The sequence below is a fragment of the Podarcis gaigeae genome (genome assembly GCF_964106915.1).
Source record: "Podarcis gaigeae genome assembly, chromosome: 2".
NCBI classification, from domain to species: Eukaryota; Metazoa; Chordata; class Lepidosauria; order Squamata; family Lacertidae; genus Podarcis; species Podarcis gaigeae.
The window spans coordinates 5,980,642-6,002,035 of record NC_139679.1 but is presented as its reverse complement, the minus strand read 5'-3'; the positions used below and the strand labels follow the sequence as shown (position 1 = coordinate 6,002,035).

Genomic DNA, 21,394 nt, shown 5'->3' with positions numbered 1-21,394 from the left:
GGCGAGGCCAGGTACATTCTGCAGTGGAAGTTGCAGCAGCAAAATTCCTTCTGCACAGAGACAAGCTGGATTCCCATCAGCTGTACAGATGAGGCACATGAATGCATGCTCTTGATATTTCATAAGATTCTGCTTCTGCTATCTAAGTGGCAGGGCACAGAGCTGTACCAAGCACTGGAGCTCCACCTCTAGCCCTTTCAAACACCGAACCCGCCTCCCACTGCCTCTGAAATTGCACCATTTGTCACCTTTCAAACCTCTTTGTGTCATTAAGGGCTGGGAAGGTGAAGAAGAAGAGAAGAAGAGTTTGGATTTGATATCCCACTTTATCACTACCCTAAGGAGTCTCAAAGCAGCTAACAATCTCCTTTTCCCTTCCTCCCCCACAACAAACACTCTGTGAGGTGAGTGAGGCTAAGAGACTTCAGAGAAGTGTGACTAGACCAAGGTCACCTAGCAGATGCATGTGGAGGAGCAGGGAAGCGAACCCGGTTCACCAGATTACGAGTCCACTGCTCTTAACCACTACACCACACCGGAAACAAGGTGGGCTTGTTTCCTCACCTCAGCCAGCCCTCAGAGAAAGTGGAAAGTCTCTAAACTCAGTATGCAGTGCCAGTTCCTGCACTTACATGGAATAATCAAAGAATAGAATAAACATAGATAGGAGGATTCATATCTACCTGGTAAGAGTTACCAAGAGCACAGAATCAAGGCACCCATAAGCCTCTACATGTGCAAGACTAGCATAAGGGGCATACCTGCATATAGACCAAAGCGGAACTGTGCTGCAACTCTGATGTCCAATCTTCTTTTTAAAAATACCAACAACTGTGCTTTGTGTGTGGTTGCTCTATAAAAAAGCCAACACACGAGTTCCTCCTTGCATACCAGAGACTCTGCGTGATCAGGGCACCGACACAGCAAGGGGTCCTAATCACGTGGAGCCCCTGCATGTCAGGAGAAGCCCATGTGTTGGCTTTTCTCTACAGACAAATGTGTGCAATGCATGGTTGTTAGGAAAGGCAGGTGAAATGTCAGGGATGGGGGTAAAAGTACAGCCCCACTTTGGTCTGTCTGTGGGTGTGCCTTGCTTAGGGGTGGTGGAGGAGTTTGATTCAGTTCACATTTAAAGACGAATCTACCCCATTCACACTTTCCAAAACAGTAAAAAGGTAAAGGTAAAGGGACCCCTGACCGTTAGTTCCAGTCGTGGCCGACTCTGGAGTTGCGGCGCTTATCTCGGTTTACTGGCCGAGGGTACAGCTTCCGGGTCATGTGGCCAGCATGACTAAGCCACAGAAACGCTGTTTACCTTCCCGCCGGAGCGGTACCTGTTTATCTACTTGCACTTTGACGTGCTTCTGAACTGCTAGGTTGGCAGCAGCAGGGACCAAACAATGGGAGCTCACCCCGTTGCAGGGATTTGAACCACCGACCTTCTGATTGGTAAGTCCTAGGCTCTGTGGTTTAACCCACAGCACCACCCACATCTCACTTCCAAAACAGTACACGAAACAAAGCAGCGCTGACCTTCAAAATTCACACCTCTCTGAATTTTGCAAAACTGGGGTAAAGTGTGCATGAAGATACATATATTAGCAGGGGAAGGGATGAACTGCATTAGGGGAAATCACTTTGCAATAATGTGTATGTTAAGGAAAATTGCAAGCGTGTACATATGCAGAGAAATTAAAGATGCTGATAACTTTTCAAAGGAAACTTTTCAAATTTCAGACTGATGTGGAAAAGTGGAGAAGTGAACTTAAGATTGGAAAAATCAGAAACTGAGAGAGACCAAAACTGACAGATTCTGCCCATCCCACGTGTAAGCAACCATGGATCAGAATGAAGTTGAGCCCTAATGTTGCCTCAACAAATATTAGCTGTCTCCTAAAGCTCTTCTCCAAGGGACGTGGGTGGCGCTGTGGGTTAAACCACAGAGCCTAGGACTTGCAGATCAGAAGGTCAGTGGTTTGAATCCCCGCGAAGGGGTGAGCTCCCGTTGCTCGGTCCCTGCTCCTGCCAACCTAGCAGTTCAAAAGTGCAAGTAGATAAATAGATACCGCTCTGGCGGGAAGGTAAACGGCGTTTCCATGCGCTGCTCTGGTTCGCCAGAAGCGGCTTAGTCATGCTGGCCACATGACCTGGAAGCTGTATGCTGGGCTCCCTCGGCCAATAAAGCGAGATGAGTGCCGCAACCCCAGAGTCAGTCATTACTGGACCTAATGGTCAGGGGTCCCTTTACCTTTACCTTTAAAGTTCTTCTCCAAGGGCTAGAAGGGTTGTAGCTGATTCAAGCGTTCAGATAGGTTTACTGTGTTGCTGGCAAGGAATGGCAGTTACGTGCTCACATGTGGAACTACTGGAGCTAAGACAGGGTGGGGAACCTGTAACCCTCCAGGCATTCTTCAGCTCCCATCAGCCCAATGGCCAACAATGATGCGAGCTGTGGGGCAACAGCACTGGAGGGCCACAGGTCTAACCTCCCTGACAAAGGGCTTGTTTGGCTAGCTAAGCACTCTTCCATTAACAGCTCAGATGGCGAAGGAATAGCAGCAGTGTCTAGAAAAGCAGCCAGAGGATGTGTCTGGAGAGGCATGTGAGTGTTGGTTGGAAGGGGTGCAGAGCAGAGTAGAAGATTCAGGGCTGTGGCTCAGCCACTCCCCAACTCAACTAAGAACCACTGCTGTGGGATTTTTAAGAAAGTTGTTGCCACAGGGCAGTTTGATAGCCACAAGCCAGAAAGCACAGAACTAATGGCCACGATTGCCAAAAGCGCAACCTCCTTGTTGAAAGGCAAGTATGCTCACAGTGGACTAGCAAAGTCCAATGACTGAGGTGTCCATATATAGCATTCCTGGATTGCAAACCAGCAATTCTTCCATTTGCTTTTAAGTGGGTCCAAGACACAAAATAGGGTGACTGTGGCTTTTCCTACCCTTTCTTTCCCGGAATATTTGCCCACATGGATGTCCTCTCCCTGGCTAGCTTGTTGTGTGATGTATCCATAGCAGGTCCCAAAATACAGTGGCAGAAAATGTAAAGGGGAGGAACTTGAGTTGCAACTGAGCAGCCCTAACCAGATGCAAAAGAAAGCTGCAGATGCCTATTCCTTTAACACAGCAATGAGGAAGCTGTAGTCCTCCAGATGATGTTGGTGGGCTCAAACTCGCGTCAACCCTAGCCAGTGTTGAGGGCCCACCAGTTTCCCCTCCCTGCTTTAATAGATATAGAAGAGGGAATTTCAGCAGAGACATCTCTGCATGTGTAGCTGCACCTGCAGAGAGAAAAAACCCTCTTCTTCACCATTGCTAAAGGCATGGGATGCTATCCTCCTTTGCATCTGGTCACCTCCCTAGGGGATTAACAGCAGGGCTAGACAGGGTTATGATCCTTTGCTTGTGAACTTCCCACTGGTATCTGACTAGCTACTGTTTGAAAAACATTTGCTAGTGATCTGTTCTGGGCAGACCATCAGTCAGATCCCAGCACAACAATTCTTGTATTCCAAAAATCATCAGATAATCCATGAGACTAAACCCTCATCATCTCACCCTGAGTCACAAAGCTTTGTTTGCCCGTGGTTTCAGAATTATCTTAAAACAGTGGAGAGGGGGGATTGCAGCCCTCCATAAAAGGCTGGATTCCAACTCCCATCATTTCTGACCATTGCCCATGCTGTAGATCTGTGAGACCAGTCCAGCAACATTTCTGGAGGACCACCCCACTTTGAGAACATCAGCCATGAGCAGAGATCTTCTTTCCCACTTTAGCAGCCCAACCTGAAAGACACCTTTGAAGGTGTGAGACCCACTGAGTGTAACAGGACTGGCTTTCTTCTAGCAGGTATGCCTAGGTCTGCAACTATCCCTACAGCTGATACTGCCAGAAGCGTCTCAAGCATTAGCCCATGCGCCTGTGTTTCCGGCCTTTGTGGTCCTGTTCCGCTCACACCACACAAGTCGGCATTTCCTTTGCTTTAAAAACACATGCACACATAAAAGCTGTTCTCCCCACCCCCAGCAATTTGAATAGAAGGCAGGCTGCAAATATGATATCAAGAATTTGAAAGCCCAGGGGTTCAGGCATGCACCAGAAAAGGCAGTTTTAACTGCTCTTTTACGTTCTGGCCCTTAACGGTAAAAGGTTGCCCCGTATTCCAGAACATCATGGCAATCAGCATCCCTTATTTCAAGTGCAACGCTGCCAAAACAGTATTTTTAGATTTGTGGATTCGGCATTGTGGTCATCTGTTGAAAACTGGGCAAAAGAGAAGCACACATTCAAGCCGTGTCAAGAAAGGCTTCAGATGTTGGACAATTTTGTTTGGGTGTACACCCAACATAACGTGGGAATGCGATGAAACAGTATGTGTGCCCTTACTGGTATACTTCTTAGGCATATGCACTCCTGTTGCACTCCTGTCTTGCCAGCTGTGTGTTTTTGAATGAATGAAGCTGCCTTAAACCAAGTTCCATTGCAGCCCAGGACTGTCTCATTTGAGTAACTGTGGTTCTCAAAGGTCTTGTGCAGCTGGCAATCCCAGCTCTGCTACCCAAGTTCCTTTAGCTGGAGATACCAGAGATTGAGTCTGCGCCTGAGGTATACAAAGCACACATTCCATCACTGACCAATGGCCCCTTCCCTTTGGAGGGCCACTATTGGAGTAAGCAAATGAGTGTGCCCAAAAGTTATAGGGGGCATCTTGGCTCCATCACAAGCTAAAGGTGATCTCAGAGCAGCCCCACTGAAATCAATGGACTTAAGTTCATTTATTTCAGCAGGTGAATTCTATGTATGACTAAGATTTTGTGCGCAAGCATAAGAAAATAGTTTGTGGGGGGCTGTTTTGGTGCATGGGGAAAGCATTAAGCGTGCACACACTGGTTGTTCACTCAGAATCATCCCCTCCCCAAGCTGGTTTTCATTTAAAGCAACAACAATAAACACTGCCTAGGCTCCACTGCACAATTTTGCACATCATGTGTAGGGTTAGCCCCTTAGAAAACAGGGCCGCACTAAATCTGCCTGTGTTTAGTTATGGCAACAAAGTTTTTTCTTTCATAAATCACCGGCGAGCAAAAGCTGGCCTTTGGGATTTCCAGGGAAACGGAAAGCAAATCTTTTCTCCAGTGCAGATGTTCTGCTGTGAAGCAAAGGCTTCCTGGCTATTTCCTCCTGTCCATACATCCTAAACTACCTCCTGCTTGCTCCCCATACCCCTTTGCCATCAAATCCAGGTTCTGCAGTTTGTTCAAAGTTAAAACACAGAATTTCATCTCTTATGATGCAGAGTCTATGGACCCCTCCACGTGGGGATAAATTTCGGGAAAATGGAAGATGTGATTCACAGAGATGCCACATGCCTCCCTCTGGAAAGTGCATCCTCCATAAACAGGAAACACATAACCAAGATGCTTAGGGCCAATGGGTGCCTTTTGCCCTTCAAACATACTTCTTCTTCAGTGATCACTCGTAGCCGAGTAAGATTGTCTTCCATGAAAACGGTCTTAACAGTGAGTCTGTAAGTTTGAATTGGGAGGAATTCAAACATACTAATGCAGATACGTGGGTGGCACTGCGGGTTAAACCACAGAGCCTAGAACTTGCCGATCAGAAGGTTGGCAGTTCGAATCCCCGCAACGGGGTGAGCTCCAGTTGCCCGGTCCCTGCTCCTGCCAACCTAGCAGTTCAAAAGCATGTCAAAGTGCAAGTAGATAAATAGGTACCACTCCAGTGGGAAGGTAAATGGCGTTTCCATGCGCTGCTCTGGTTCGCCAGAAGCAGCTTATGTCATGCTGGCCACATGACCCGGAAGCTGTATGCCGGCTCCCTCGGCCAATAAAGCGAGATGAGCGCCGCAACCCCAGAGTCGGTCACGACTGGACCTAATGGTCAGGGGTCCCTTTACCTTTACTAATGAAGATACAGCCCTAGGGAGGGAAGGATCTGTCAACTTTGATTTCTCCCAGTTTCTCATTTCCCACATTTTTGCATCAGTTTACAATTAAGTCCTCCCCAAAATTCACCAACATTTTAGCATGTTTCCCCTCCCAATACATACATTTCTAAAACACACATTTCACGTAACAGTAATGCATGTTTGTATGTTATTTCCATCCACATAGATGCAGTTTATATATGCAGTTTCCCCTAATACACACATTTTTGTACACTTCTTTTGGTTGGCAAACTACACTGCAATGTTCAGAAAAGTGCAAGTTTAAAGAGAAAGCTGCATTTCAGATTACATATTAAAATATGAACCAAATGGAATTTCTCCTCCACTCTTCCATGGCCCTAGCTTCCAACATGAATTAATCCACTTATTTGGAGCCTCTTTTTAAAAACCTCATCTCCAAAATTTGCCATTATTGGCTACTTCACAGGTTAGCCAGGGGTTGTCAATGTGGTGCCCTCCAGTTGTTGCTGAACTCCAACTGCCACCAGCGTGGTCAATGGTCAGGGATGATGGGAGTTGTAGTCCAGCAACATCTGGAGGATATGACATTAGCTACCCCTGCTGTAAGCTATGCAGTCATTAGATCATTCTTCCACTATAGTCTTACTCCACCCATCCCTCTTAACGCACATCATGGGATAATTGTCAACTTAATCACACCATCTTGTGTTGTCCACCCTCCGAGCCACCCCCTGCAACCTACAAAATGCAGTCATTCTGTTTTGCACGTGGTGCAAAGTTGTGTGTGGTGGAAGAACTAGGCCTGGGTATCAACACACCATGGGCTCTGCAAGAGGGTAATTATCAGTGATGGCATCTGTGCGGTGAGTGTGATCATCAACAGTGTTGGATTAAAGGACAAATATAAGCCCATACAAAATCATTATTTGCATCTGTTCTGGTCTTGATTCTTCCCTTCCTGGCTATATTCCCAAAAGCTCACAGATGGAGCTGCAAAATAGCTTTCTCCAGTCCTGCTAACTTCATACCACAATATAGATATTGAATGTATAGTCTGTCAATGTGCACATGGTTCTCCAGTCATCTCCCATTCAAGCCCTGACAATGCCCAGACCAACTTAGATTGAGTAAGGTTGACACATCATGTGCGTTAATCTACTGCTGTTGAACTCCAGATGCACCATACAAATACCATCTCAAACAATGACTTTGCTACAGGGCCCACAGTTGCTATGGCCTTGCACAGTCATTCTCCTTTAAGGTTCCTAGTACAGTGATGCCTCAGTTTAAGAACAGCCCAGTTTAAGAATGATTTGGTTTACAAACTCCGCAAAACCGGAAATAGTGTCCCAGTTTGAGAACTTTACCTCAGTCTAAGAACAAAATCCGAATGGTGGAAGGGCATCGGCGGAGAGAGGCCTCGTTAGGGAAAGCACGCCTCGGTTTAAGAACAGTTTTGGTTTAAGAACGGACTTCCGGAACAGATTAAGTTCGTAAACTGAGGTACCACTGTACTTAAATTGTCTTGTTGAGCTCTGCCTTTAGCAGCAGCTTCATCGGCAACAACAGAACCTATGAAATAGCCTTATACAGTGGTACCTCGGGTTACATACACTTCAGGTTACATACGCTTCAGGTTACAGACTCCACTAACCCAGAAATATTACCTCGGGTTAAGAACTTTGCTTCAGGATGAGAACAGAAATCGTGCTCTGGCGGCAGCAGGAGGCCCCATTAGCTAAAGTGGTCTTCAGGTTAAGAACAGTTTCAGGTTAAGAACGAACCTCCGGAATGAATTACCGTAAGTACGTAACCAGAGGTACCACTGTATTGCATCAGAAAGAGGAGAAGCCGGCTTGGTCCATCTTGCTCAGCATTCTCTAGACCAGGGCAGCCCAACTTTTCAGACCAAGCGGGCCACATGAGCACTTTGACATGGAACCTGTGGGCTGCGCACTGTCTTGTCGCATGCAGGGCGGAAGCAAAGCCAAAATTTGATGCCCCCCTTTGATGCGAGGCTCTGGGCTTTGGGAAGGAGGCATGAGACCCTGGCAGGGTGCTAGAGCCCTCCAACCTTTTCCCCAAAGTTGGGAAAGCACTAACTAGGCTTCGGAAAGGAGGTGGGAGGACTCAAGGACCCTGTCAGAGTCCCCACACTTCCTTCCCAAAGTCCAGCCAGTGTGGTGTAGTGGTTAAGAGCAGTGGACTCGTAATCTGGTGAACCGGGTTCGCGTCTCCACTCTTCCACATGCAGCTGCTGGGTGACCTTGGGCCAGTCACACTTCTCTGAAGTCTCTCAGCCCCACTCACCCCACAGAGTGTTTGTTGTGGAGGAGGAAGGGAAAGGAGATTGTTAGCCGTTTTGAGACTCCTTAAAGGGAGTGAAAGGCGGGATATCAAATCCAAACTCTTCTTCTTCCAGCAACCATTAGCCAGTGCAGCTGGGCCAGAATTGGCTTTGTAGGCTCAAACTGTCTTGGATTTTGATGTTTGGTGGCATCAGAAGAATTTCGATTTTCTTTCATACTAAGTTTCTAGTCCTGTGGCTTCAAAACATGACACAAACAATGTCTGGTGTAACATAAGGGCCAGGAAGTGGAGTTTCAGGATCAGTTCTGCTCCCCTCCCTGTCCGTCTCTCAGCTATGGGCATCCTACAAATGCATGGGACATTTGTAGATGTTGGTATTTTGACACAGAATTCTATGTCCCATTAATCTCAGCTTTCCTTTTTTGGGGGGGAAAAGAAGCAAGCTTCTGTTCCTCAAGACTGCAAAAACTAGGCTGGAATGTGCCTGGCAAAATCTAAGGAGCCATGGGGAGAACTACGGTAAGTGGGCTTTCATATGGCGGAGATGTGAAGTTTCAGAGGCACGTGCAATTCCTTATCCCTTCTTTAGCCAGGGGAAGCAGAAAAAAGTTGTAAAATAAGCAAACATACGAAAACTTGCATGACTGACAGAGGTTCTTGGTGCAGAACTCTTCATTTTTTTAGCAGCCCAGAACATACACAGTCCTGCCAAAGGCTGTTACTTATTGGCCAAAACCTATGGCATCCGAGGGCTGAATCTCCATAACCCTCTAATTTCCCAGTAATTGGCAAATAAAAGCACCTCCATATTCCTTCAAAATGCATATTGGAAACAGAATATATAGTTATGGGGAAAGAGGTAGAGGGTCTTCTTGGTAGAAACACCTGCCCTGTTGAACACCCTTCCATCAGAAGTCAAGGAAATAAACAACTATTTAACTTTTAGAAGACATCTGAAGATAGCCCTGTATCAGGAGGTTTTTAATGTTTGGTGTTTTATTGTGTTTTTAATATTCTGTTGGTAGCCACCCAGAGTGGCTGGGGAAACCCAGGCAGATGGGAGGCATCTAAATGTTGTTGATGATGATGATGATGTTGCTGCTGCTGTTGTTGTTAAAAGGCCTACAGATAAACTGCATTTGCATAATCTCTCACATTATATGAGTGTTTAGAAAACATGGACTGCCTGTTAAAATGACATTTTGGCTTGCTAAACTAAGGTATCTGCTTAGGACAATGAGAATAGTATCTAATTCTGCATACCGATGTGAGTCTTAGATGGTATATGGTTTAAAGAAATGAAAGGCCAGCTATATTGTGGTTCCAAATAAGAGTCCCCATGTCTTTTTATTCTACTTTTTTTGGGGGGGGGGCAAAGCAGTTGTGCCATTAAACAGCTGCATGGCAATCATTATTCATTTGTTTTGTTTATTGATCGCTTTCCACAAGACATATCCAAGCAACTTCCAAAATTAAAAGTCAAATACACAATACAAAAAAGATTTCTCAAAGCCAGTATAAAAGTCTAAGGTGATCAAACTCTTAAATCCCCCTTCTGCCCCCCCCAAGTGCTTGACCACCAAAGAATCACCCATGAAAAGTACCATCAACTGCTGCAGAAAGATATAAAAAATCCAGATTTTTATCACCGCACCTTCAAACACTAGGGAAGATGCTGTACCTGTTGGATGTCTGTCTGCTGAAGCTGCAGTAGCCGTGCCAGAAACAAGTGGCAATGCTAAAAGACAGCCTGGGAATGGGAGCCAGGATTTTGCTCTACACTCCCCAAAGCTCTAAAACCCAGCACTGGGAAGAGGCAACGCAACCTCACAATTTATTACACGGCAAAACTTGGGCAAGTTTATATTTTTTTTATTCCACAAACTCATGCCCTATCCTCCAATGCAAGTATTTCCAGCATGGCTAACAACTAACAGACAATAGAAGCATGACAGCAGCTTTACTTTTCAAACAGTGTTCAGAAAAGAACAAGCAACAATTAGGCTGTACTGCTTTTTAAACATCAGAGTTCTTTCCCACCACCCTCCCCATTGTTCAAAACATTTTCGCCAAAGATCCAAACAGAGGAGCCAAAGCATTGCAAGCCTGGAATTAGTTGCAGCTGCTTTCTAATTATTCCTCAATTGCCATTTTTCAAGCGTTAATTACACCCTCACAACATGTTGGTGGCAGATTGAAGCATTCAATGACGGGACGCCCGAGGGGGCCTTCATTTCTAAAAGCTGCAGCCAAGCTTCTTAGCTCCCATCCTTCCACACTGGAAATCACAGGATCCTCTCCTGCAAGCCCCTGATTTAGATACAGAACTCTTGCCCTGCTTCACGCACCATTTCTTGCCCGTGACCAGCTTCATCCTAAGCCTAGGCAGCCATTTTGCCTGTTCCAGGATAGGCTGTGGTTGCTAAGCAACCACAAGGTACAGTCTCCCCAGCATCCTCTAGGCCAGTGTTTCCCAACCCTGGGTCTCCAGCTGCTTTTGGACTACAGTTCCCATCATTCCTGACCACTGGTCTTGCTAGCTAGGGATGATGGGAGTTGTAGTGCAAAAACAGCTGGAGACCCAAGGTTGGGAAACACTGCTCTAGGCAGGGTATCCGCATGGCTAGAGCAGAGTGCCAGTAAACCCACCTTCCCACTTCAGCCAAACCCACAGCGCTGTCCTCTCAGAAGCAGGGCTCCCTGGCTCGTCCCCCCAGCCCCTTACCCTAGCAAAGGCTCCCATCTTTCATGGAACAAAGTTTCCGAAAGTAAGCCCTCCCCCTCGATGAGATGCTGTTTCCAGGGAAGTGATGCAATGTGACTGCAATCCGTAATGAGGCCTAAGCGTTTGGGTCTCCGTCGAGACTTGGCAACCCACCCAACTGGGCAGCTCTTCCAAACCGGTCCCCTCGTTGGACGACTCGGCTTGCTTTGCGGGGAGTCTATCTGGGTTGCTTGGGAGGCTGCGGTCTGCTATTCCCCCTCAACGTCAGTTTCCGTTCCCCCTCTGAATAGGAAGGAATTCGAGTCCCCCCTGCCAGAATAAAGCCCTGGGTGTTTCTTCCAGATGGGACGCTGCGAAGATGTACGAGCTTCTCTCTCCTGCTGGAAGAATGCCAAGAGGAAACTGATAGCTATTTCCACCCTTTTTCTACCCAACGTTGTACGGAATTAACTGCACGAGGAGGGATGCCATATGCTTCTATTACGCCATCCCCTTAGTAATTGTGTCTATGGCTGTGTGGGAAATTCAGTCCCCTGCCAGAGACAGCTGCCTTTGAAATCCCAAACCGGAAGTCCAAATTCTGAAACACAACCCAGCCAGGCAGCTGGATTCCATTGAATAAGGTTTCTCCTTGGGTTCTTTTCCTTTAATAATAATATTTTTATATATTTTTTTTTAAATGAAGCCGAGAGAGAAAAAGCGAGGAAGTAGGAGAACAGAGACAGATCTTGCATATTGTGCTGCAAGCTTTGAGAGTTAAAGTTTAAAAGACAACTGATCACAACGAGTAATAACGGGTTTTCCCTGGTCTAGGTATAAGGTGGATTGCAGCCTCTATTTTGCATAGGGTTTTTTTTTTTTGCTCCTCTGTGGAAAAGACCGGCCACTGTTTTAGCTTTTATAGTTGCTAAAATGAACTTTACAAACTATAGCTACTCGAAGCCTGAATCTAAAGTGTAGAGAAGTATCAATCACCTCATTTTCATTTTCATTTTCATTTGAGCCTTTGGAGATTTCAGCTTTGCATAAATGTGATCTGGCACTTTCTCATAATTCTACACCCACACACCCTTTCAAAGGAGACACACACAAATGTTCTTGCACCCAGGGTCAGCCAAGGGATTTTGGTGCTTGAGGGGTTAAAGTCAAATGGCGCTCCACATCCTTCACCGACTTCCGGAGAATACAATTCCTGGGGAAATTCTGTATGAGCCTTGCTAAAATCCAGCACCTGTTCTTTTAAGAGGGCCTGTAAAGATCTTCACAATGGATTATAGCCCATGGGTCAGATCTGTCTGTCTATTAGCAAGCCATCTCCCCTTGCCCCAGGATAAGGACACCCCCACCCCTCAAAGTTCTGTATTGAGACTAATGCTTTTTCCCCCCCTTCCAAAATGTCCCCGAGTTAGGGTTATGCATAGCTGTGGTCATCTTTGCTGACAATACCAAATTATTTATGGTGGGGAAAATTAAAAGGGATGACAAAGAGATCCAGAAGGTTCACACCAAACTGAATGAATTAATAATAAAACATCAAATGTGGCTTAAGGTGTGGCAAAGAATCCCAACTTCTCAGATACAATCATAGGACCTGAACTGACAGGGAATGACTTTGAAATACAGTGGTACCTCAGGTTAAGTACTTAATTCGTTCCGGAGGTCCGTTCTTAACCTGAAACTGTTCTTAACCTGAAGCACCACTTTAGCTAATAGGGGCCTCCTGCTGCTGCCGCGCCGCCGGAGCACTTTTTCTGTTCTCATCCTGAAGCAAAGTTCTTAACCTGAGATACTATTTCTGGGTTAGCGGTGTCTGTAACCTGAAGCATCTGTAACCCGAGGTACCACTGTAATAATAATAAATGTCTTCTAAAAGTTGGGTAGTTATTTTTCTCTTTGACATCTGGTGGGAGGGTGTTCCACAGGGCGGGTGCCACTACCGAGAAGCCCCTCTCCCTGGTTCCCTGTAACTTGGCTTCTCGCAGCAAGGAAACCACCAGAAGGCCCTCGACACTGGACCTCAATGTCCGGGCATAATGATGGAGGTGGAGACGCTCCTTCAGGTAGGTATACTGGACTGAGGCCGTTTAGGGCTTTAAAGGTCAGCACCAACACTTTGAATTGTGCTCAGAAACGTACTGGGAGTCACTGTAGGTCTTTCAAGACCGGTGGTATATGAAAGGGATATTGGTGGTCAACCCAGTGTACAGCGTCTGGGGGTGGGGAGCGAATCCCATGCTTTGAATCTACAGTCTGACCACACTTGGAATAGGTATAGTTTTGATTGCCACACCTTTTGGGAGGGGTGTGTGTGAGAGAGAAATATCGTAGAGCTGCAAAAGGTACAGAAAAGGGCAACCCAAACGATTAGGGGGCTACAGCAACAGTCTGAGTGCAAAGGTTTGGCGCTATGGGGACAGTGGACAGAGTGAATATTTCTCCCTGCCACCCAATGAAACTGAATAGTGGGACATTTAGGACAGACAAAAGGAAGTATTTTTCCACACAGCGGGCACCTTGGCTGTGGAATTTGCTGCCATGAGATGTGATGGAGTGTTTCCACCCCTGTCATTCAGCCTGGACACTGAGGTCCAGCTCCAAGGGCCTTCTGGCCGTTTCCTCACCGCGAAAAGTGAGGATAGTGGGAACTAGGCAGAGGGCCTTCTTGGTAGTGGCATCTGCCCTGTGGAACGCCCTCCCATCAGATGACTAACAACTACACAACTTTTAGAAGACATCTGAAGACAGCCCTATATCAGTAAGCTGTTAATGTTTGGTGCATGCTGTGTTTTTATTATATTGAATGCTGCCCAGAGTGGCTAGGGCAGCCAGTCAGATGAATGGGGTATAAATAAAATAATTATTAAGGCTTTAAAAGGGAACTGGACACATTCTTAAACCGTGTTCAGGCACCGGCCTGAATATGTGAAGGGTTAAACTGGGGGTAGAGGTCACAAGCTATGTCACAACATCCCGAGGTGCAAGATCATTAGTCAAAGGTCAGGAAACCTTTTTTAAAAAAACACCTGTTTGTGCACACTTGTAAACTGCCCTCACAATCAAAAACCCTGAGAAGCCAGAGTTCCTGTTTGAGGAGAGGTTTCTAACTACATTCAGGGTGCGGGGGAAGCCTCCAGACCTTCATGGTAATCGCACAAAGATATAAGAAGCAGCCAGTTTGCCCAAGGATGTTGGAGGCAGGGCATGTGTGTGCATGAGAGGATAAAGCTATTCATGGCCGCTACTCATGGATACAGGCTACCTTCCAGGATCCAAGGCCTCCGAATACTAATCGCTGGGAAACAATGTTGGGAGGGCTATTGGTTCTCACAGGCACCTGGTTGCGTCGGGACGCGGGTGGCGCTGCTGTCTAAACCACAGAGCCTAGGGCTTGCCGATCAGAAGGTCGGCCATTCGATTCCCTGCAACACAGTAAGCTCCCGTTGCTCGGTCCCAGCTCCTGCCAACCTAGCAGTTCGAAAGCATGCCAGTGCAAGTAGATAAATAGGTACCACTCCGGCGGGAAGGTAAATGGCGTTTCCGTGCGCTGCTTTGGTTCGCCAGAAGCGGCTTAGTCATGCTGGCCACATGACCCGGAAGCTGTACACCGGCTCCCTCAGCCAATAAAGCGAGATGAGCGCCACAACCCCAGAGCTGGCCACAACTGGACCTAACGGTCAGGGGACCCTTTACCTTTATCTTACCTGGTTGTGCCACTGCAGGAAAAAGGCTCTGGGTTAGACAGGTCTTTGCTGAGTTGCAAAGGAAGGAAACAATTGAGGCCACACTCTGCAAACCCACCTGCCAAAGTGGCCCATGGGAGCAGCTGAGAGACCTCAGGATCCAACCCGCTGGCAAGATGTTATCCCCAAACCTACACTAGCCCCTATTCTCATTAAGATGGCAAATCTTTGCCTGTGCTATACTATTTCTCAGTATAGGTGGAGGTCTCCTCCGTCCAAAAATCCCCTCCAGCTAGAAAAGTACCATCTCCGGGAGAAAGGTTTTCGATGGGAGGGAACTTTGATGCCACAGTAAAACCAATCCTTAGTTGCAGTTCAGATTCACTACTTGAGGCAAGGCCTTCAGCATCCCTCATGATTTTGGCTGTCTGCAACAGCCTAAAATTACACAACTAAATTATTAAAAAATCTCTTATCTATCAATCTTCTATATATCTATAACTCAGTTTTGAGAGGCGTGTTTAAAGCTTTGGGAACTAAAAATGTTTTAAAGATGATAAGGTGTTTGCAGGCCTCACTGGGTAAAGAAATTTCATAGGTCCAGCAAAATACACTCCCGGCCCCCACAAATGTCACCGCTTGTTGAATGACATTTAAAAAGATGGCTTTCCCAGCCCATTTCAAAGGGCAGAAGAGCTTGTGCATGGAAGGTTTTTCTCCCAAAGGAAGGGTGGGCCCAGGCCTTTCACGACTCTAAAGGTCAGTTCCAGAATCTCAAGTAAGTAAATGGCAGACAATACAATTCACAAACAATATTATGATAACCCTCCCAGTGATGTGGCACTTTAAATTGGCTTATAATGAAGGAATCTGCAATTGGAAGGACAATTCAGGCTTCACAATGGGTACCAGCTGGACCCTTCAGCTGCCCACAGAAGGCAGGCGAAATGGGTGGGGAGACTGGTGGTGGTTGTTCAAGGAGGCCAGCCGGCAATCCACTTTAAAATAGGGCTGGGGAGATGTTGCTTGACTTTCAGATGGTGTTGGACTACCACTCCCATCATTCTTAACCATTGGCTATGCTGGCTAGGGCTGATGGGAGCTGAAGTGCAGCCATGTCTGGAGGGCCACAGCTTCCGCATCCTTTTTAAGGAACTGAAAGAGCGGGTTGACTCCCCAGTCCTTATTCCCACCTCCAAAGCTATCCAGTTCAAAGCACAATATTGGTCAGGTCTCACAACACAGAATAATTCAAAATACAATTTAAAAATCTGGTTTTTAATTTGCGATTTGACCTCAAAATTCAAGATGCGATTTCTCAGGCTGTTTTCAACAGAATGTTTCCCAGTTGGTTAAATGCATGGGTGAAATCATGGAAGTCACAAGTAGATTTTCAAGTATTTTCAATGATCCCTTGGGAATCTTCCCTTCCTTCTTTTAACTTGCATCGCCACCAATCATAAGTTATGCTTCTCTCAAACATCACAGCACCTCAGCCTACTAGTGCAACCTGCTGGTCTACCCAAGATGGTGTAACAGGTGGCCCTGTGTGGCCTGACTTACACATAGCTGTTGACAGACTGTCAAGTGTGTAACTTTGGGCATTATCTTCCCACCTCTCTCACCAGTTTCCTCTCCCACCTCTCCGGTCTACACTGAAATCAGGTAGACATATAATTGATATCCTGTGCTTGGAAGGAGGAGGGCAACAAAGGAGGTGGACATGTCTGGGGCTATCACAGCCCCTCCTGTCCTGAAGCCCTCCCTGTGCTACATTACATCATGATCTAGCACAGCATTGTGTACATGGGGGAGGGGCGTGTTTCTGTCTTCCATCTCAACCTATACTGCAGGGGCAAGGTAGCACATCTGGGATGGAAGTCAACCACATTTTTGCTCAGAACAAGCCAAATGACATTATGAGCATGACTAAGTTAGGTCCATTAATTCCAGTGTGTCTACTAGGAGTAAAACTTAGTTAAATGCTACCCCCATGGTCCTTCTGTCCCTCATCTAGGGCAGGTTACTACCACCATAGGGACACGGGTGGCGCTGTGGGTTAAACCACACAGCCTAGGACTTGCTGATCAGAAGGTTGGCGGTTCGAATCCCCACGACGGGGTGAGCTCCCATTGCTCGGTCCCAGCTCCTGCCAACCTAGCAGTTCGAAAGCACGTCAAAGTGCAAGTAGATAAATAGGTACCGCTCCAGCGGGAAGGTAAATGGTGTTTCCGTGTGCTGCTCTGGTTCGCCAGAAGCGGCTTAGTCATGCTGGCCACATGACCCGGAAGCTGTATGCCGGCTCGCTTGGCCAATAAAGCGAGATGAGCGCCGCAACCCAGAGTCGGTCACGACTGGACCTAACGGTCAGGGGCCCCTTTACCTTTACTACCATATACTTCACTTGAGTGGAGCGTACAACCATATGCCCTACATTACGGAATTAGAGACGAGAAACCGTGTTATGGACTGCAGGGAATATTACAGAACCTCTGTGAAAGCGAACAAGAGAGCAGATGCGATCACTGCTTTTCCATAACTCCGAAGTTCTGACCCGTCGATAGCAGCAATAAGAACTGGGCAACTGGATGCAGCGTCTATGCCAGGACTGGTGCACCAAACCTGGAATGGACAGCGGACCAACTACATTGCACCTAGATTGGAGAGTGGATCCATCTGATTTATCACTAGCTGCTTCAGCACTGTAGCACAATGGGAAAGTTTTATTGTTGGCCGTTACAGACTCAGTTGGGCTCTCAAATTACACTACAGATAGAGCTCTGATATGTGCCCTCCTCTGCAACCACGTACATAGCATAATGCTTAATTCTGCCCCAGGGAAGGCAAAAAAAAGTACTATACATCTGCTTAAATCATAAATCACCAGTATCAGAATGATGAATGGCGCTGTGAATATACAGGAACATAACATGGATTTCTTCTTCTTCATGCCTTTGGCTAATAAGATTGATACTTTCATGAATGCAGATTGTTCCACCTTTGCCCAGGGCTACGAATAGTCTGCACATTCATCTTCAAAACACCAAAAAAAATTCCTACAATTCTGCATCTACTGAATTCAAATTCTGCATGAATAAATTATGTAACCAATATAATTTACACAAAGGTGCATAACTTTCACCTATTTTGCATAATTGCAATGTTTACTGTTTTAAATAATTTATTCTGATTTGATAGTCATGGAAACTGAAAGAACTATACCGGACATGAGTTTTAACCCCACCACCACTGGAAATCTTGTTTAGCCCAGTCCCATGACTAGCACATCACACTGTTTTTTGAAATTTCAGAAAGCACAGCTCACATGCTTCCAAGAACATATTCAAAACAATGAGAGCTAGAAACTTGCTACCTTTTAAAGAAAGAAATGAAAACTCTGGCTTAAAAAGATCTTAATGCAGAAAGCTACTGCTATTCAAAGCAGACAATATTAGATTGGCTGGATCAATGATCTGCCTCAGTATAAGCTCTTTACGTTCAATGTATTACCAACAACCCTGTATCGTGTGGATTTTGAAACACAACCCCTTTTCCTACAAATCAGAGTGAAAATGGAACTATTCAAACAGCTGCATGACCACTGTAGGGAGAATGGACAGAGGAGGGAACTATGTGTCACATGCTGTCAGCTTCCTGTCACTCTGACATCGTTGGAGTGGAATTTTGAAAAAAACAAACATACTTTCCACAATCAAGAAGGAAAAAATCCCCCAGAAATCCCCAAGCATTCTCTACACAACAAGCATCTCTAACGGCTCAGCCACAGTCTCTGAATCTCAACAGTCACATCCGATGTGTCAGAACCCTTTTATGAAAAGTCAAGAAGCAAAGAGAGAATCTCCTTGGAAAAGCCAGGGAAGGAAAGGCAATTTTACTTTGCAAAGAGAAAGATGACCACAGAAGTGTCCCTTTGTTCCCAAGAAACCCTTGGGGCCGTCCACTGGGATGTTCCATATGAGTAAATGGGCAGCACGAACTCTGGTTCTCAAAATGGTCAAATTTCCACTGTTTAAGGAGCAATCACAAAGCCACTCTCTACTCTTCTGGCTTTAATTCTTTTGGAATGAATTCCTTCCTATCAGTTCTTCCATCACAGCAATTAACACAGATCAACCAATTACCCAATCATTACACCGCACTTTGGGATAACTTCCCCAAACAGATAATATGTACAAACAGGAGCATTGTCCCGGTCCTGCACTGATTTGGTTTCAACCTCCAGAAGCCTCTACTCAAAATTCTAATGCATGAAGATCACAACCACCACCTTGCAGTCTTCCAAAAGGCAAAACTTATACAGACAAAGACACAAATAAGAATACTTTAAGAGGTGAAATGATCAGGTGAATACGTCCCTTGAATTCACAGAAGTCACCCATTCACAAAGCTTGGCCTGGCACACTAAGCTTATCCTAGGCCTCCTGCATAAAAATGGAACATTTCCCCACTCAAAGCCCCTTTCAGCAGGTGTGGACAATTTATGGCTCTCCAGATTTGTTAGATTACCACTCACATAATCGCTGACCATGCAGGGTTGGAGCTGATAGGAGTTAAGAGTCCCAAGAGCATCTGGAGGGCTAAACAGGCCAGCCACTCTGCTCCAAGGGCGAGGGCATATTCTACAGATCTCACAAGAAGGTTCACAACAAGCAGCACCATCCAGACCCTGCTTAGGAAGACCATATTCTCTGCTCCTCTTTTCCTGATCCCTCTTCTTCTTCTTCTTCCTTTCTTCCTGGGCAAAGCTTGGGCCACTAGCAGCTATCCAATCAGAGACTAATTCCTTTCACCCACAAGTTAAGAGTGGCCTTTTCTGTGGACACAGTGGAGACGCAAGAAGGTAGTCTCATAACTTTCCAGACCAGGTCCGCTTCCTTCCTTCTTCCAAGGACAAGAGTTTAAATCCCCACCAAACCCACCACCTACATGCCCTCTGCAGGATGCATGCCAACAGCGTGCAGTGATGCTGAGGGGCACCTGAGGTATTCCACATTCCTGCCAGTACCACTCCTCACAAAACTGGTTCACAACGCAAGCAAACAAGGCCTCTCGGTTGATAAAGGGATCATCCACAGGGTCCCGCAAGGAGAAACTGGATTGAGAGGGACTGGATATCAGAGGCCAACCAAGGAAAGATAAATGGTTCCAAGGAAAAGGATGGCAAGTGGGGGTCATGCATCTCCATTAGGGTAGCTGAGGGTAGCAAGGTGATGCTACGCTTCTACTGCAGAAGGATCCTAATGCATGGGAGCAGGAATCCAGTCTTGGTGGGGGGTTTGAAAATTTTGAAGGAATTGGGGGGTATAGATGCTTGAAACGCAGCTGCAAAGGAATTGGGAAGAGCGAACCCACTGGAACAAAAATGGGACCTCAGATTGTGGGGTGGAGTGATCAAAGTGTGGAAGAGGTCAAGGCAGATGGGCAAAAGGATCTGGGGAAGAAGGCACTTCAACTGGGGATCAGGCATGCTATGGGTCAGAATGTGGAGATGGAGAAAAGCTGTGGAAGAGGACGGAAGATCACTGGACCCTGGATTCCTGGCCCATTGCGATGGGCCAAGATAACGCTGAAGTTCCCAGTGTGAGCTGACTGCCTGAGATCCACTCAGAATGGTGCCACAAAAGGGGGAGGAATCTGTCAGAATCATGAGTTAATGGACTCTAAGAGGATAGATAAGATTTATAAAGCTGAGACCAGTTGAGGGATCTAGCGAAAACGAACGGAGAGCGAGGTGAAAGAGAGATGGAAAGAACTTCTGGGAACTTTTGTGGTGAAGAAGAAGGGGAGCTACCGGAACATCTCAGCAACCGCGAGTAATCTGTCCTGCGGAGGAATCGACCAGAGAGCCCCGGTCAGGCAAGAGCCCAGGGTGGGAGATCTGCAGACCCCAGCAAGGGGAGATTCTGGATGCAACCACCAGGGCTGCAAACCCCGCGGAAGGCGGGGGGGGGGGGGGGAGATCGAGAGAATGGTGTCCCATATCTGAGGGGGCCAGGAAAAGTGTCTGGAAAAGTTGGAGAGGGAGGAGAAACTGTTCCTATCGAGAGGGCGGGTAGGAATCCCTCCCGCAGCGAGGATGGACTAGGGAGATTTTTCAACCGAGGAGAGCCTTGCAACGGAATCTACCCGCAGCAGCGTCGAGAAGGGGATGCGAGGGATCAAGGAGGGGATCGGAGCGGGAGCGGGGGTGGGGTAAGGAAGAGGGATCTCTCACCAGCACCATCGCGAATCTCTCCTCCAGCTCCCCCTGGTCCGGCATGGGCACTTTCCCCGGCGGGGGCGGCAGCAGCCCGGAGCCCCCGCCCGGCTCCCCGCTCTCGGCGTTCCCCATCCCCGGCGGCTCCCGGGGAGGCGGGGACGGCAGAGCCCTCCTTGGCTGCCCGTCGAGAGTACGGAGCCGCCGTGGCCAGGCGGCGGCGGCTGCCTCCCACCAGTCCCTCCCTCGCTGCCCGGCCGGGGACGGGACGCGGCCGTCGGCGCCGCCCCCGGCACCGCCCGCCTGCAGACATCGCCCGCCCAGCGGACGGCGAGCGACGGCGGCGCCTCCCGCGTGCGGGGCTCCCGGGTGAGCCCGCTCGTGGGGACGGAGCAGCCGAGTAAACATCTACCCTAATGATGTGCCCCCACCCCATCCCTTGTTCTCAAGGCCCAGCTCTGTGCAGGCGCGCTTTCCTCAAGCCCCCGTTTTCTCCGTGGGGCTAAGAAATGCAAGCCCTGGAAAGCAAGACACGC

General features: G+C 47.3%; 1 protein-coding gene across 1 annotated transcript in view; it reads right to left on the bottom strand.

Annotated features, from left to right (window-relative positions):
- Positions 1–21,123, bottom strand: part of FMNL3 (formin like 3) — a 102,214-nt gene extending 81,091 nt beyond the window's left edge. The window contains 1 exon segment of the mRNA XM_083729376.1: positions 20,877–21,123. Within this exon segment, the coding sequence (XP_083585502.1) occupies positions 20,877–20,993 (117 nt within the window). The 5' untranslated portion in view covers positions 20,994–21,123.
- Between the last annotated feature and the right edge of the window lie 271 nt (positions 21,124–21,394).